The sequence below is a fragment of the Balaenoptera physalus genome (genome assembly GCF_965194825.1).
Source record: "Balaenoptera physalus genome assembly, chromosome: 3".
Taxonomy (NCBI): Eukaryota; Metazoa; Chordata; class Mammalia; order Artiodactyla; family Balaenopteridae; genus Balaenoptera; species Balaenoptera physalus.
In genome coordinates this window covers 150800631-150817942 of record NC_138890.1, presented here as the reverse complement: position 1 = coordinate 150817942, position 17312 = coordinate 150800631, and the positions used below count along the sequence as shown (strand labels likewise).

Genomic DNA, 17312 nt, shown 5'->3' with positions numbered 1-17312 from the left:
CCAAGCCCTCCCTGTCCTTCTACACCGACGACATCAGTTATAAAGGTGGCTGGGCCTTCTACCCCATGATGTGCCGTAACTGAGCCAATGTGCTTCCCATTATTGAGTATCTGGGGGGTTTCCAAATGAAGGAGTAGTATTTTGAAAGGTGATGTCATGGACTGCCACCATGTAAAAACCCTCTTAGGTTACACACTTTGCACAAAAGCCAAATTGCTAGCAACATTTTAGGGTTTGTTCAGCGAGTGAATCACCTGAAAAACAGCCTTACATCCCCTCCTTTTGTCTCATTGCTACTTTTCCCCGAGGTTGGCACCAGCAGAAGCAGGAAAGTCATGCTGAAGGGAGTTCACAAAGGTTGAGCAGAGAAGGACAGGAGGCCGTGGATGTGAATCTTGTGGTGCCCCCGGCCGTCCTCGGGGACCTGGGGAAGTGGTGTCTGGTCTCCGTGGGTGTCCTGATGAGCCAGCCTTGTTGCTGCCAGGTGCTCTCCCCAGAGGTCAGGGTTTAGGTAACTGTGTGGGCTACGGAGCCAGCCTCCTGGCCTGACCCCTGGCCGTGAACTCTGTGACCCCAGACACATTGCTTAACAACTCTGTGCCTCAGTTCCCCACCGTTCCAGTGCAGATGGTCGCAGTGCTGGGAGGAAAATTAAGTGCATGAAAAACTCTTAGCACAGCGCTAAGTCCTAATAATTCGTTCTTAATTATTGACCGCCCCCTTCGGAGGGGGTAAGGCATATGCAGTTCAGATGATTTGCATGGGAGATGTGGAGTGAATATAACATTTGGGGGAGATAACATTTCTCCAAGCAAGGGCTTTCATTGTGACTGAGGTTTTCACTCCAAGCTCAGACCCAGAGTTTGTAAGAAAATGCAAATCTAATGTTCTTTATCATGCCAGTTTCCCCATCTATTGTAAGATGCCACGTGCCAGAGGTGGACAGCTTAGGTCACGCACATGCAGTCCTTTTGAGGAGGAGCCTCCAGGACAGAGTGGCTGCCCAGAACCCACCTCACGGAATGACTTTACTTCCCACTGTCTCTAGGCAGGTGTCATCTTTCCCTGCGCCTTGGAGATTCCATGCTTTTTCTTGCTTCTCTGCTTTGACTCCCTTTCCTTCCTCACCTTCCTTCTCATCAGTCTCTGATCAAACTATCCCTCCAGAACCCCACTCAGGTCCGGACCCTCCTGTCACAGCTTCCCGGGATAATCTTACCTCCTAGGTCACCCACGCCCCCGAACCTGGTCAGGACACACTGGAGCTCAGGACAGGCTTCCATCTGTCTGGAGCATTCCATGTGTTTTCCCCAATTAGCCTCCTCTCCTGCACGAAGCAGTAAGGCCCTCAAGTACCCTGCTTGGACTGTTTTACTTTACTCTGTGGCTCACTACCCACGGCATGGGGCTAAACCCCGACGTGATCAGCCAGGGACTGAGAGGTTTGCAGAATCAAACAGAACAACGGCCTGACTCCTGTGGGGTTTGCCATCAGAGGGCAGATGGTGCACAGAAACCCAAGTGAAAGATTTCTGGTGTCCCCCATCTTCATACACAACCAAAAAGGGCAGAAGCAGAGGTTCCTTCTGCCATCCGGTCTGAGTTATTTTAGAGCCTCTAAAGCTTGGTGGTATTTGTTAGATGTGAGCACTCTGTAATTTTAGAGACAAAAACAAGCCTACATTTAGGCTGTGGGATGTCTTTCTAAAAAAGACCAAAAAATTGAGGCTGTTTACAGTTTTCCACTTTTTTAATTGAGAGGTTTTCTATTTTCTCACCTTCCCCCCCACCCCCGTATGTCCCCCGCCACCCACCTTCTGTTTACATTCTCCACACAGGATCCCACGGCTCCCCAGGCCCCCTCCTTTCCCCAGGGCAGAAGGGGGCGGTGCACCCTGACCCCAGCGAGACCTCAGCGCACGCAGGGCCAGTGAGGCCACCCGAGGACCCCGGAGAGACAGAGTCACCCAGGGCGCCTGAGTCTGAGGACAGTGCATCCCCGGGGACGATGGCGACAGCTTATCCTGACCTCAGCGAGACCGGAGCGGCCCCAGAAGCCAGCTCGCCCCGCGCCACCAGGAAGGCCGCTGCCCACAGCGGAGCGGGACCCACGGCCGAGGGGGCATCTCCGGCCACTGCCATGCTGTCACGAGACCTCACGACCCTGGAGAAGAGACAGGGGGTTCCGGGTCACCACAGCGAGGCTCTGCGAACCACGGGAACCCTCGTCCCTGGAAACTGCCGGGGGTCGGCTCTGCCCCCAGGAACAGACTCTGGGTCTGCAAGGGCGCCGCGGGCCAGCCCCTGCCTGCCGTCACCGAGTGACAAGGCCCCCGAGGGGTGTGGCGGTGCCTCGGGGCCCGGCTGCCCCGGGGGGAGCGGGAGCAGCCCCGTGACTGACGTCGACAGGCTCCTGGAGGAGCTGGATGCTTCCGGAGCAAGGCTTCCGCCGGCCGGGAAAGGGGGCGGGCTGAGCCGGGAGCGCGCTGCCCCGGGGCCACCGCGGGCCGAGCCGGAGCCGGACTCGGGGAGCCAGGCCCCCGGCCCGAGGAGGCCCGCGGCTGCCGGTCCAGCCGCTTCCCCGCAGTGGGCCCACCAGCCTTCGGTTTTGGATTCCATCAACCCCGACAGACATTTTACTGTGAACAAAAGCCTTCTGAGCAGCTACTCCAGAAACCTCAGCAGCCAACACGAAGACAGTACGTCGCTGTCGGGCCTGGGCGACAGCACGGAGCCGTCCCTCTCGTCCATGTACGGAGATGCTGAGGACTCATCTTCGGACCCCGAGTCGCTCACTGAAGCCCCCCGAGCTCCTGCCAGGGACAGCTGGTCCCGTCCTCGTCTTTGTCCTCGTCCTCGTGGGGCTTCTCACAAGGGAGACACGACGGAGTCTGAGGAGGAGCAGGTTGAAATCTGTTCCGCGAAGGGCGCCCCCGATCCCCCCGCGGCCGCCGCTCTCGCTCCTGCCCAGGGCGCCGCCTGCCCTGCCTTCGCCAGAGCCCTGCCACCGAAGCGCGGAGCCCTAAGCCGGGCGAGGGGAGACGCCGCCGGCGACGCCGCCTCCTCCGCGCCGGGAGCCTTGGGCCCAGCAGCCCCGGGCCCTCCACGGCTGCCTCTTCTCTCGGACGCGAGCTCTCAGGAGCCGGAGACGCCCGAGGATGCACGGGCTGCCGAGGACCCCGGGGAAGCCGCCCAGCCTCCGCCCGTCCCCAGGCCTGTCCCCGGCCCCCCGGGCACCCTCGGCTCTCCTAACATGGTGAATGGTTTGGAGCATGACTGGCTGGAGGACAAGACCTCGCCTGAAGAACAGGAAACAAACGTTCACACCACTGGAAACCGGGGCGCCTTCAGGGCGTACGTCCCCGAGAACAGAGACCTGGCTCTGGCAAACCTGCACATCTCCGAAGTTCAAGACCCGGACGACTTGCTGTCGAAGCCGAAACCCATCTCCAGGCGGCCCATCATGGCCTGGTTTAAAGAGATAAATAAAAGCAACCAAGGGACTCATCCGCAGAGCAAAAGTGAAACAGACCAACCCACGATGCCGGCCAGAAGGCCCGACCCCAAGGATCAGGCGCTGAGCTCCAGCCACAGGAAGGGGGTGGCCGTACCGGATGGCCCCTCGCCCCGGCTGAGTCCTGAGAATAAAGACCTGCCTAAAAAAAGCTCCATGGAAACCCTTCTGAGTACCTGTCAGAAACCCAAAGCCGGCCCTAAGCTGAAGAGACTGAGCATCAAAAGCAAAAGCAAAGTCAGTTCCGAGGCCCCAGCCGCTCACCCGGGGAAGGCCGGAGGCACAGAGCACAGGAAAGCCCTTGTTTCACCCCAGACCTCCCACAGAATGCTTTCTAAGGTGGCATCACGCCGGTTCCACACAGGTGACCAGGAGGAACCGGACAGAAGTGCCGCAGCCTCCCCCCAGCCCCCGCAGTGTGTGGAGGGCAAGCTGCCCCAGGGCACCCCAGGCTCCCTGAAGCCCTCGGCATCCGACACCAGCATCAGGATGTTCATTTCGCCCTTGAGCTCCCCCAAGACCCTTCCTGAGCAAGGTGCGTGCAGTAGGCCCCACCCGGCTGTGCACTCAGAACCGGACCGAGGCTGCCCGGCTGCCCCCAGATCTCCAAAGTGTGGTCCAGAGAGCAAGGCTCCCCCCACGTCCCCTGGGCTGCTGAGTCCCATGGCACCAAGGAGTGGCGTGTCCACAGCGGCCGGCAAGTGGGAGGTCCCCCCTACCGGGCAGGGCGAGCAGCCCCCGTCCAGCCAAATGGACTCAGCAGCAGAAGCCTTCCAGGCCAGAGGGACCGGCGACAAAAGAAGCAAAATAATCGCTGGTGAGCCCCTCGAAAGGACCAACCAGCTGAAAATCATTGAGGTCTCTTCTGAAAGGACGCCGAAGAATGCGTATGGTGACAAGCCAGCTGAAAGTGACAGACAGGGAGGGTTCCTGGCCCAGAGCAACTGTCAGGAGAAGAGTGAATTCGGGCTGTGTCACCAGTCAGTGGAGGCACCCCCAAGTCATCCATCCTCACGCACGCCTCGGGCCTCCCCGGCGGAGCAGGAAGCGCAGCGGTCTGTCAGCAGGGCGAAACAGACCTCCTCCTCTTCCTCCTCCCCCTCCCCGCGGCTGCCGGCTAAAACGGCAGATCCCTGCCAGGGAAAGTCCGACCAGAGGGCAGACTCCCTGGGGATGCCCAGGAACGGCACGGCAGTGGGCCCGGCGCTGGGTGACCATCCCTACTTCACGCCAAGGCCAGCAACCAGGACCTACTCCATGCCGGCCCAGTTCTCCAGCCATTTCGGCCGGGAGGGTCATGCCCTACACAGCCCAGGGCGCGCCCCTCGGGACAGCCAGCTCCCTGCCACCAGTGGGGGCCTCCTCGAGGCCAAGGCGTCCAGAGGCAGCGTTCTCAGCCTGGTTAATGGACAGGGCGTGTATAGCGTAAAGCCCCTGCTGGAGACTTCGAGGAACCTTCCAACAACAGACGAAGGGGATGTCCTGTCAGTGCAGGAAACAAGCTGCCTACTCACAGACAAAATCAAAGTCACCAGGAGATACTACTACTCTGAGCAGAACTGGCCCCATGAATCTACCTCATTTTTCTCTGTGAAGCAGAGGATCAAGTCTTTTGAGAACCTGGCCAATTCTGACCGGCCCACGGCCAAGTCCGGGGCCTCCCCCTTTCTGTCGGTAAGCTCCAAGCCTCCCATTGCGAGGCGGTCTTCAGGCAGCGTGGCGTCTGGGAACCTCGGCCACTCCAGTGACCCAGCAGCGAGGTTGCTGAGACGCAGCCTGAGTTCCTGCAGTGAAACTCAAGGTGAAGCCAGCACCCTCATTCCCCCGATGACCAAGTCCCCGTCCAGCATGACTCTGACAGCCTCCCGGCAGAGTCCAGTGGAGGCTGGTAACAAGGGCGCTGACTCAGACCCAAAGAGATCACTTGGTCCTTCGGGAATCCCCACCCCCATGGTGACCCCGGCCTCTCCCGCCAAGAGAAACAAGTCCTCGGTGCGTCACAGCCAGGCTTCACCTTTGTCCCGCTCGAAGCTGCAGGAGCTGAGAGCCCTGAGCATGCCTGACCTCGACAAGCTCTGCAGCGAGGACTTCTCGGCTGGGCCGACTGCCGTGCTTTTCAAAACTGAGCTGGAAATCGTCCCCCGGAGGTCACTTGGCTCCCCTGCTGGAGGCCTCAACGGGTCCACTGCCCTTTCATGGCCCGTGAAGGGGGCGGACAGGGCCTGTCCAGGGGGAAGCAGCCCTAAAGCCACTGAGCCTAGGGCACCCAGTTCAGCCCACGATGTGGGTGAGACCACCCAGGATCTGCCTTCCGGAAAAAGTTGGTCAGTTAAGTAAGTATCCACCCCTGCCCTTTTATGTAATTAAACTTTTTTTTTGATGGACTGGTTTTATGCAAAGATAGTGCAGACTTGCCCTGTACCCATTACCCAGCTGCTTCTGATGTTAACATCTTACGTAACCACGGTCCATTTGTCAAAAGTAAGAAGTTAACATTGGAACAACACTATTAGCTAAACAACAGACTTTATTTAGATTTCACTGAATAAATTCCACTAACATCCTTTTTCTATTCCAGCCTCCAATTTTGGTTTTAATATCATTACTGAGAAAATAAAGTGCCTGCAGGGAAAAATGTTTGCCAAAATATTGCTCTAAAGAGAGGCTTCTATAGGCTAGGGCACTTATACAAAAGTGCCGAGAGAGAGCGAGAGAGATGGTTGGACAGGGAAAGCCGACGCTCAGGGGAGAATCGGGGCCTTTGAGGGTGACTGGAGTCAAACGGGAAATTTCTAATATGTTTTAAAATATTTCACTGGAGCCTATAGAATATTTAATATGTCTGAAATTTTCTGTTAAACTCTGGCATTGGTCTCCTAACATCTTGGCGGGATCCCAAAATCCATAGGAATTCCCACTGCTATCAGCAGTGAATGAAATTCCTGTTCAACATTCAGAACTCTTCAAGCAGTTTGGAGTGGGAGTTACGACCAAAAGAGAGCGTGAAAATCAGAAAATACCTGCAATACGGTAGAAAGGAGATCATTCTAAATGCATCCTAGCAAAATGGAGAAATTGCTTTTTTCTTTAATGTTCTTCAAATATATTTATATTATTTAGTTTGCATCAACTCCTGGTCTCAGCGGGGGATCAGCAAAGACTGCAGTCTGTTTTGTCGTCAGTGGAGTCAAAATCTACTGTCCTAGCTCTCATTCAGGAAGCGAAAGCACAATCAGAGGTGAGTGAAATACAGAAAACACAGAAAGATGGGACCGCTGCCACCTCAGTGCTCAGGCGTGTGCCACGGGCTGAGGGCCTGGGAGGGCCCTTCTCCGAGTGCTGTGTAGCGAGTCCTACAGCTTAGCCTGACTTCTGTCTCGCTTGTAGCTTGCTTGTCTTGAATTTTTAGGTGCCAGACTGGTGTTTTAATTCCCCAGCAGTGACGAGTTACCATCTTCCCTACCCACCCCCACCTCCCACCCCGCACTTGGTTTGTCTGCAGTGAGTCCTCCGAATAGGACGAGGCATCCTGGAACTGTCGGGGAATGGGCACAAGTACCTTTGTCCACCTAACTGGACATAAACTACCTGTCAAGGGAGCCACCTGCTGGGGAAATGAGACTTAACGGCTGTGTAGCCCTACCCCAGCCCTAAGTGTAAGAGCTTCAAAGAAGCTGATTAGTCATTACAAGTAAAGTTTTTCAGTAAATTGGATGTGACAATAAACAATAACAAAAGAAATGGTCCATATCTAACCCTGGAGCACATTAATTTCTAAGAACTGTTCACTGAGATTTGAACCCTAATATATGAATATTTTCTGTCCAGAGAAGAAAAGCAAACATGAACAGTTTTTCTTGAGTGGTAATGTACCTGGGTCATGGATGTCACCCGAGAACACTGCTCCAGAAATTCTAATATTACCCAGCAGGGCTGTGACATTGGCATCTAATAAGGAATGAGCCACAATGGAGAGGAGATGGGATGGAATAGAGACCAGTTCCTTTCAGCTTCCACTGCCTTTGGATTCTCGGCCCCTGGTTTGGGTCTGTAAAGTTAGGAAACACCTTGAGACATACTGCGTTTTTTACTTTCAGGACGAGGGACTATTTCATCCTCTCCCTTCCTCCTTCTGTTACAAAGCATGAAAACCTTACTCTGGGATTTTGAGTCAAGGTGGCTCAGTGGGTTCACACTTTGCCAGGCTCTTTGCTCCAGACATTTTACGGTGTTAGACATGAGGTGAAAACCAAAAAGTCTCAACCAGCCTCACAAGTGAGAGGCACACTGTCAGGGACCACAGACAAAGCAGAGACTTTTTGTGTGAACGGGGCGCTGAGCGCCACCCTGGGGTCATCTTCTGGGCCTCCCTCACCCCCTCAGCCTGGTTCCATATTCACCACCAGCAGGTGTTGAAGATTATTCCTCCTTTGATCAGAATGCAGCTTGCTTTTATCTTTTTCTAATTGTCTTCAGTTAATTTCAGTGAGGAGCTGTGAGTAGAGATCTCCTCTCTCTGCCATCTTCAGAAGTTTCCTGCCTTGCTTTTTTCCAAAGAGTATGGTCTGTAGGTGTTGAAAATGGCCCTGCACACAGTGACTTCCTGTGACCTCTGGAGGTGCTGTGAGAGATTAGAGAGAGTCAGGAAACAGCCCTGGTCTTGTGACTTCAACACACCCAAACCTTGGAGAGCTCTTGAGGTGCTTCTAGCTTCCCTGATGCTGTGCTAATCAAGTTTCTCAAAGAGGCAACACTTGGCCTGGCAATCAGCCTCTAGATGACTTGTATCCTCAAACACAACTGGAAAAAGAATTTGAATAAATTAGAATTTTGGTGATATGTCCTAGAATGCAGGAGATTCTCATTTTCAAATACTGTCTTTGCTCCAGTAAGGCATTTAAATATCTGAGATCATTTCCCAGACCACATGTTCCTGTTTTTGTGAGAAAGCGTAGTCATCATTCTTCTCTCCAGTGAACAGTGTCTGAGCATATATGCACTTGGACTTGCCCATGAAGTCAAAATCCCAGCCCCCCAAAGTTCTGCACGATATTCTAGTGTTAGCACATGGAGCTTTGGTTTGAATGAACTTCTTTAGAGAGGTGTAAAATGCTTGGGATTACTCTTTAGGACTTAATAGGACTAAACACTGTTTATTTTAAATGTTGGTTTCTTTCCCCAGCACAATACAGAGGTGGTTTTCTCTTCCAACATTTTCACTTTCTCTGTCAAAGCAATCCTGGAGAGTTATTATTAGATTCTTTTTCTATCACCATGTTTGAGAACACCTTGAATTGATGGATTATAAATCACTTCATGGGAAACCTAGCAATGCAGGTCTTTAAAATTATGCTGAATCTTATCTAGCGTGTGTGTGAAGGAAGTCCAAATTCAGAATAATTAGCCCAGCTGTTTTTTAATTTTAAAATCTTTTTAAGCATTTAGTTAAATGCTTTTATTCCAAGCATCAATCTTTTGATTGATGCTTGGAACACAGGACAGTCTTTTATTACTTAACCCTAGGACCCTACTAAGAATGTTCTAGTCTCAATATGAGTTGACAAGTTGTTTTAATGTACTATTTTTCAGCATACTTTGTGTTTTATGACTACCAGTTCATTAATTGCACCGAAAATCCAATAAGCTGAACATGGTGGAAGGTGGGATGTAAAACTTAACGGCCTCAATGTGCTCTTGTCCTATCTCTTGGCACCTATACTTCTCTCTCCTGCTGACAACATGGGCTTTGCTCAATTGCAGGCTTAGAAAATTGTAAAGTCTCTTCATGATTGAATTATGTGCTATGATCAGATTTGGGAACACACAGTCTGGTGCCGAGAATGACTTCTAAAGTGCCCCGCGTCCCTGCCACTATCCTGGTTCATATGACCTTCTTGGTGGTTCTATAGCTGCAGGATGGACCCTCAAAACTCCACATAAGCACCACCCAGGAGGAATGCAGGATATTCAAGATGGCCCCTCTGCTTCCAGTATTGTGTGGAAGTGCCTAAAGAACCACTGGGGCTAGTGGTGACAAGCTCTGCAATACTGCGGGAGGACTGACATCAGAACTTCCTTACTCTGGCACAAGGAATATACTTGTTTCTGTTTCTTTTCACTAGAATGAAGAAGATATTTACTTCATAGTCTTGAATAAAAAAGAAGGCTCAGGTCTGGGATTCAGTGTGGCAGGAGGGACAGATGTGGAGCCAAAATCAATTGTGGTAAGTGACAATGTCGAGATGCTGTCGGAAGAGTCACTCCCGAAGCAGCCTCAGAATTTGATCAGGACAGAAGTCATGTCAGTGGGTTCAAAGAATGCTGGTGTCTGTTCCCTGCCACTAAAACAAACAGAAAAGTGGGGAAAGTAGTACATAACGTTATCATTGACAAAGAGACACAGTGTTTTTTTTTTTTAACATCTTTATTGGAGTATAATTGCTTTACAATGGTGTGTTCGTTTCTGCTTTATAACAAAGTGAATCAGTTATACATATGTTCCCATATCTCCTCCCTCTTGCATCTCCCTCCCACCCTCCCTATCCCACCCCTCTTAGGTGGTCACAAAGCACCGAGCTGACCTCCCTGTGCTATGCAGCTGCTTCCCCCTAGCTATCTATTTTACATTTGGTAGTATATATATATGTCCATGTCACTATCTCAGTTCGTCCCAGCTTACCCTTCCCCCTCCCTGTGTCCTCAAGCCCATTTTCTATGTCTCCATCTTTATTCCTGTCCTGCCCCTAGGTTCTTCAGAACCATTTTTTTTTTTTTTTTTAGAGTCCATATATATATGTGTTAGCATACGGTATTTGTTTTTCTCTTTCTGACTTAATTCACATTGTATGACACACTCTAGGTCCATCCACCTCACTACAAATAACTCAATTTCGTTTCTTTTTATGGCTGGGTAATATTCCATTGTATATATGTGCCACATCTTCTTCATGCATTCATCTGTTGATGGACACTTAGGTTGCTTCCATGTCCTGGCTATTGTAAATAGAGCTGCAGTGAACATTGTGGTACATGACTCTTTTTGAATTATGGTTTTCTCCGGGTATATGCCCAGTAGTGGGATTGCTGGATCATATGGTAATTCTATTTTTAGTTCTTTAAGGAACCTCCATACTGTTCTCCATAGTGGCTGTATCAATTTACATTCCCACCAACAGTGCAAGAGGGTTCCCTTTTCTCCACACCCTCTCCAGCATTTATTGTTTGTAGATTTTTTGGTGATGGCCATTCTGACTGGTGTGAGGTGATACCTCGTTGTAGTTTTGATTTGCATTGGGAGACGCACTTTTAACACATAGCGAGTGACCTTTAAGATGATGATACGTATAAACACAGTTGTCTATATCCTCATATTCACCTAAACATTTTACTGGTTTAAGCATTGGAAGGACATTAGAACTAACGGACCAAAACTTGCATTTGCTTATAAATCACTTCTTTCTCAAGATCAAAAACTTAAAATTTTATATCATTCAAAGGCCTCTGAAATCACTAGGGAGGCCACCTTCCTTGGACGAAGCCAGGTCCTGTTCATCTTTCTACTCTTATGGCCCCGTGGAGTGCCAGACACATTTGAGATGCTAGCATGAATAGAGTAAAAATGTGTTGAGGTGCTGCTACTGACATTTTTAATCCCATTCCTCACACGGAATGTTTTTGATAAACTAAGTGTTTGTATGATTTGGAAAACTTGCCATTAGATAGCTCCTTTACTACAAATTTGCCCTTCTTTTGCTTTTACTGGAGGTCATAAATGAACTTGGCTTTTGTCCTCTCCTGTCCCAGATCCACAGGGTGTTTTCTCAGGGGGCAGCTTCTCAGGAAGGGACCGTGAGCCGAGGGGATTTCCTTCTGTCCGTCAATGGCGCCTCATTGGCTGGCTTAGCCCACGGGGAGGTCCTGAAGGTTCTGCACCAGGCACAGCTGCACAAAGATGTCCTCGTGGTCATCAAGAAAGGGAGTGATCGGCCCAGGCCCTCCCTCAGGCAGGAGCCTCCCATGGCCAATGGGAAGGGCTTGCTGTCCAGAAAGACCAGCCCCCTGGAGCCTGGAACAGGTAAGGTACCAGTTCAACAACCAGCAGGGGCCTGAGCTATTTGTAATGACTTTGCTGAGAATGGCACTGATTCCACTGAACAAATGAGAACCTCTTCTTGTCCAGATGCCTCCACAGTGTTGGGGGTGTTCTTGGTCTTCCCTCTGCTCAGTTGTCTTGCTCTCATTCTTCTAGAAAGCTAAAGCCCTTCCCAGTACAGGGAAATACCTTATTTATCAGACCTTGTCATGCTCACCTTTGCCCTTGCACTGTCTCAACTGTTTGTTTTTTTTTTTCTTCTTTTCTTTTTTTTTTTTTTTTTTTTGGCCACGCGGCTTGTGGGATCTTAGTTCCCCGACCAGGGATTGAACCCAGGCCCTGGCAGTGAAAGCACTGAGTCTTAACCACAGGACCGCCAGGGAATTCCCTGTTTGGTGTATTTTCAATGGGATCCTGGAAACGTAACCTGTCAAAGGAAACCACTGGGCACTTAGTCCTAACAGCTTTCGGAGCTTTTAAGACTCAGGAACTCAGATATGGAAGACTGTCCCGAAATTTATAATCATTAAGTGTTCCGGTGGCACCTTCAAGGCATCTGGCCTTGAACCAACCTCTACAAAGTTATCAAATTGCAAGCACATTCAGGGCTTAAACTTATTTCTTCGTATTCCTATTCCTTAAGATCCCCCTGCCCGGGGCTCTACCAGATCCTATGCAATTATGCCTTAACATGCACTGAGCAGCCCACTTGGGGCCTGATGCAGTAGGCTTGCTGTCAGAGGCACCTGGGAAGCTTTTAAAAAATCCTGATCCCCAGGAAATCCCCCAGCTCAATTAAGTCAAACTCTGAGGGGTGTGGGTGGTGGGATGGGGGACCAGCACCATGTCTCCTTAAGGTTCCCCAGGTGAGTCCAGTATGGGCCCGTTTTCCTGTTTAACTGCAAGTTAAATGACCTACTGAAAAACGGTGCTGCTCCCACTGCTAGTAAGTTTCTTTCAGACCATGTGGAGTGGCCTTCTCTAAACCACAAGAATGGACTGGCCATTACATTCAAAGGCAGTGGTTCTGGCTTGGCCTCAACCCCAAGTGGACAGTTTAATCTGTTTGTGGTCCTTCCCCTGCCTCCCAAGCAATCAAGTGCCCTTTCCACTCGACTCAGACATCCTTCACTGACACAGCGAGCAAGTAAGGGAAACAAAAGGCAAGTTTACAATCCCTACTCAGACCCCCAAGATAGACCTCAGCCCAGCCTCTCCACACTAGCCCACAAAGTAGGCGCAGGCTCGTTGCTATGAAGCAGGCATCGCCAAGGAAACGCTCTCCCCACAGTGGAGCCAGGAGATGGCAATGAAGGCAGCTAGTGTGTGATGCAGACAGACAACCAGAGGCAGGGGTACCCCTCACAGGAGCAGAAGGGGAAGGAAGGAAGCTCCACGTCTCATGTGAGGCCTGGCATTTGGGTGTTGCAGGTTGTCAGTACCAGGCTGTGACGCTCTGCTGCCGGCGGCTGCCAAGGTTGGCAGGAAATCAAATCTGATTCCCCCAGCGTGACTTCAGTCTCCACTGAGATGTGCACCGACTATCTGGGGTTGACAAGAGCAGTTTGGCTTCCGGGGATTTCTGCTTGGGCATAAATGCCTTCTCCGTGCTTGCAGAGAGTGCTTAGGGGGGCAAGGGACAGCAGGAACACAGCTCTAGATTTGGGAGAGCAACCCTGAAGTTGGTCTCAGATGTCGTTATCAGCACTTCAAGGTGGACGGGACTCGAGGGTGCCCGGGGAACACACCTGGGGGCACCGGGCAGGAGGGGCTGCACTTCCCTGTCAGTCATCATCTTTACGAACACTGTCGCTGCAGGGAGAAGCACAGGTGCACACGAGGCTCTGTGTGTTGAAGTGCTGAAGACCTCGGCTGGGCTGGGACTGAGTCTGGATGGAGGGAAATCGTCTATGTCTGGAGATGGGCCCCTGTTCATTAAAAGAGTGTACAAAGGTAATGTTCTAGAAACCCCAGTCTGCTGCCTAGTACCAGTTTTCTGTGTATGTCAGTGCCTTCCATTTGGAAATCAAATTTGTTTTTAAAAATCTGCAATGTGTTTAATGCTGTGTGACATACAGGGTTTATGGTGTGTCAGCCCTGTTGTGAGCATTTTACACGTTTTAACTCATGTCATCCACATGACAGTTCTCTAGGATGGGTACTATTATCATCATCCCTGTCTTACAAAAGAAGAAACTGAGCCACAGGGGAGTTATGCAGGCACCTAAGGTCACACAGATTAAGTGGCAGAATCAGGCTTGAAGCCAGGCTCCAGAGTCTGTGCCCCCAACCTCAATACTGTATGCCCTAACTCCATGCTCCTGTCTTCGTGTTCTTACTTACAGTTAGCTGTTACGGATGTGAACACAGCAAGCTAAGTAATGCCATCAGAATTGCCAGTCAAGGGTACTTAACATTGGTCAAGGTCACATTCACTTAAAATTGCAAATACTGGATTTCAAGAAAGTAATATGGGAGCAGCAGATATCATTGAAATAGTTGGTAGCTATGAGGTCTCTTCATGAACTTAAATAGTGCATTTTATGATCTTGGACAGTTCTCAAAATTATCTCTTCAGGTCCCTGAGCTGAGCAGTTATATTAACAATATAATTATACTAATGATATATTTATATATATACATATATGCTGATTATATATCCTATTATATGTAATATTTTATATACTATAATACTGTTTCATATATTCAATATATATTTATACTGATATTGTTAGTATTAAAACATACACATATATACTGATATTGTTAATATAATTCAGCTGAAGAGATTTTTGGGAACTGTCCAATATCATAAAATGAATTATTCAAGTGTATAAAGAGATTTCGTATCTGCCAACTAGTCCAGTGATATCTACAGCTCCCGTCTACTTTCTTCCAGTCTAGCACACACTCAAAACTGTAAATGGGTGGCAGCCAGAAACAGGCTGTTTGCTCACGGTCCCTGGGGCAAGCAGAGGACAGGCATAAATCAGGAGCCAGGCCTCTGCTGTGTGTGACATCTAGACTCACGGTACCAGGGTAAAGGGAAAACCCTATACATGTTAACTGGACAGCAGTAGAACACAGAAAGGCAAGTTAAGGCAAGCATGAAACTGTTTGTTTGACTATAAGAGCACTCTTAAGCAAGAGCTCTAAAACAAAGTGTACAAAGTACATGAGGAAATCGCCAACAGACACAATAAACAAGAAAGTCCATTAAAAAATTAAGGCAGGAATATTAGCCATGAAACAAGGCAAGAGGGTATTCAAAAGAAACAGGCAGATAGATATGTTAAAACAGACACACACAGGGAAGCCCATTAGCAAAAAGGCAGTCAAATATATTTTTAAATTAATAAATAGAATTAAAAAGTATACTAAATCCTTACAAAGAGAGAATTTATAAAAATCAAGAAAGAAGAAACCATAAAAACTGCAGCACAAGGGAAAAAAGAGATAAAAATTACAAAAGGGTGATGAGCGACGAGGAGGAAATATTGAGGAGGGCCAGAAAAAGAAAGAAAAAAAAAAAAAAACGCGAGAAAGGAAATATTTGGAGAAGTCATGACTATTGAAAAACAATAGGAGTATTCAGGCTGAAAATTCTCATCAAGGGCAAAACAGGATGAATTTTATAGAAACCCAAACCTTGATGTATCACAAAGTTTCAAAACATAAAGAACTTAAAAAGCACACAGAGGGCTTCCCTGGTGGCGCAGTGGTTGAGAATCTGCCTGCTAATGCAGGGGACACGGGTTCGAGCCCTGGTCTGGGAAGATCCCACGTGCCACGGAGCAACTAGGCCCGTGAGCCGCAACTACTGAGCCTGCGCGTCTGGAGCCTGTGCTCCTTAGCAAGAGACGCCGCGATAATGAGAGGCCCGCGCACCGCGATGAAGAGTGGCCCCCGCTTGCCACAACTAGAGAAAGCCCTAGCACAGAAACGAGGACCCAACACAGCCAAAAATAAATAATAAATAAATAAAAATTAATTAAAAAAAAAAAAACACACAGAAAGTTTGCAGCTTGCTCACAAAGGCAGTAGTCAGACTGGCAGCATGAATGCCAGAAAACAGACTAACCTTCAGAGGACTGAGCCTAAAACAGCAAGATGGAGGTGTTTAGGACACACAGTGAAGGGTGCCGGAGTCACCGCCACTGTGATCAGCCACAGGGCACGCAGCCTCCGCAGGCCAAGAAGCTCACAGCTTAGAAAGGATTTTCTGGCCTGTGAGCCAAACAGCCAGAAGCTGAAGGTGGCTAAAGCAGCAGCCCAGGTGGAGACTGGGAGGCTAGGCCCAGGAATCCCATGGAATCTGCAGCACTGAAGTGGAGAAGCAGCCCCAGGGGAGATGAGCATCCCCCAGATCTCCTTCCAGCAGATCAAGGACAATGTCCTGGGTGACTTCCTGGCCTTTGTCCCTAGCATCTGGCTAGAAATCCATGAAACTATATAAATGGATAGAGAGGAAGAATTGATACAAAGAAGCACCTGTTCCACAGATGAGCATTTCCAGTGCCCTTGTGTGCAGGCCTGCAGATTTACTCTTGGGAAAAGGCATTCAAGGATTTCTGAATATTATACAGATCCCTCTCCTTCACTCTTTGGAGACTGGTAAATCTAGTTTCTTTGTAGAGGCTTAGAGCTCTGCCCAAAGATTTCATCATCTTACCTTTATTTCATACTTACAAATTTAAGTACAGGTACAGGTTTTCTGTTTATCTTGGTTTCCTGTGCCTTTTAGCTCAAACACCAAAAGCAATATAGCAATCTTCAATTTCTTGCATCAATCTAATACAGAAAAATTCTTTGAGTAATAAGTGAGTTAAATATCATATTTCCCTAAAGCTCTCTGGAAGGTCAGGGATTTTACTGATGAAAAAAATGCAGTAAACAGTTACTTGTAACCTCTTGTGTGAAGCGGCAGCCATCCAGGTAGAACACTGTCACTACTAATATCTGGGCTGCTTTTTAAAAAAATTTTTAACACTTTAAAAATTTTTTTGTTTTTACTATGTTTGGGCTGCTTTTAAAGATGTTTCTGTATCATTTTACCAAGAATATCAGTTAATACAATAAGATAAGAAAAAGATAAGAGGTATAAAGATTGGAAATATAGGAATACAATTCGTCATTATTGGCAAATTGTATGTTCTTCCTGACTGAAAAAATCTAAGAGAATCAAATGTCAAGCCAATATAAATAGCTCACCAAGATCGCTGAATTCACAATCAACATACAAAAAAAAAAAAAAATCAATAGAATCTCCTATATATCAGCAATAACCATTATTTTAAAACCCTATAGGGAGGGTTTTATAACACAATACACATCATGAAAGAATATATATATGTAAAATGTTTAACTTCTGTATGGCAAAAAATTTCACAAAAACACATCGTGAAAGAATACATATGTAAAATGTTTAACTTCTATATGGCAAAAAATTATACCATAAACAAAATCTAAGTGACTGACTAGAAGATATTTACAATGTATTTAATCAACAAAAGGCTAATTCCAGAATATATAAAGAACTATAATTCAATAAGAAAAATACATGGGACTTCCCTGGCGGTCCAGTGGTTAGGACTCCACGCTTCCACTGCAGGGGGCACGGGTTTGATCCCTGGTCAGTGAACTAAGATCCCACAAGCCACACAGCGTGGCTGAGAAAAAAAGAAAAATACTAAATAAAGAGAAAAT

At 48.6% G+C, this 17312-nt stretch overlaps 1 protein-coding gene across 15 annotated transcripts in view; it reads left to right on the top strand.

Annotated features, from left to right (window-relative positions):
- The window catches only part of PDZD2 (PDZ domain containing 2), a 372225-nt gene that overhangs the window by 349972 nt on the left and 4941 nt on the right, over positions 1–17312 (top strand). For 14 of the 15 annotated variants that reach the window (XM_082453653.1, XM_082453657.1, XM_082453656.1 and 11 more), the window contains 5 exons: positions 1839–5847; positions 6635–6752; positions 9637–9738; positions 11318–11588; positions 13425–13559. In XM_082453653.1, the coding sequence (XP_082309779.1) occupies positions 1839–5847; positions 6635–6752; positions 9637–9738; positions 11318–11588; positions 13425–13559 (4635 nt within the window). The remainder of the gene's footprint in view (positions 1–1838; positions 5848–6634; positions 6753–9636; positions 9739–11317; positions 11589–13424; positions 13560–17312) is intronic. The other variant, XM_082453655.1, reaches the window with a different exon arrangement.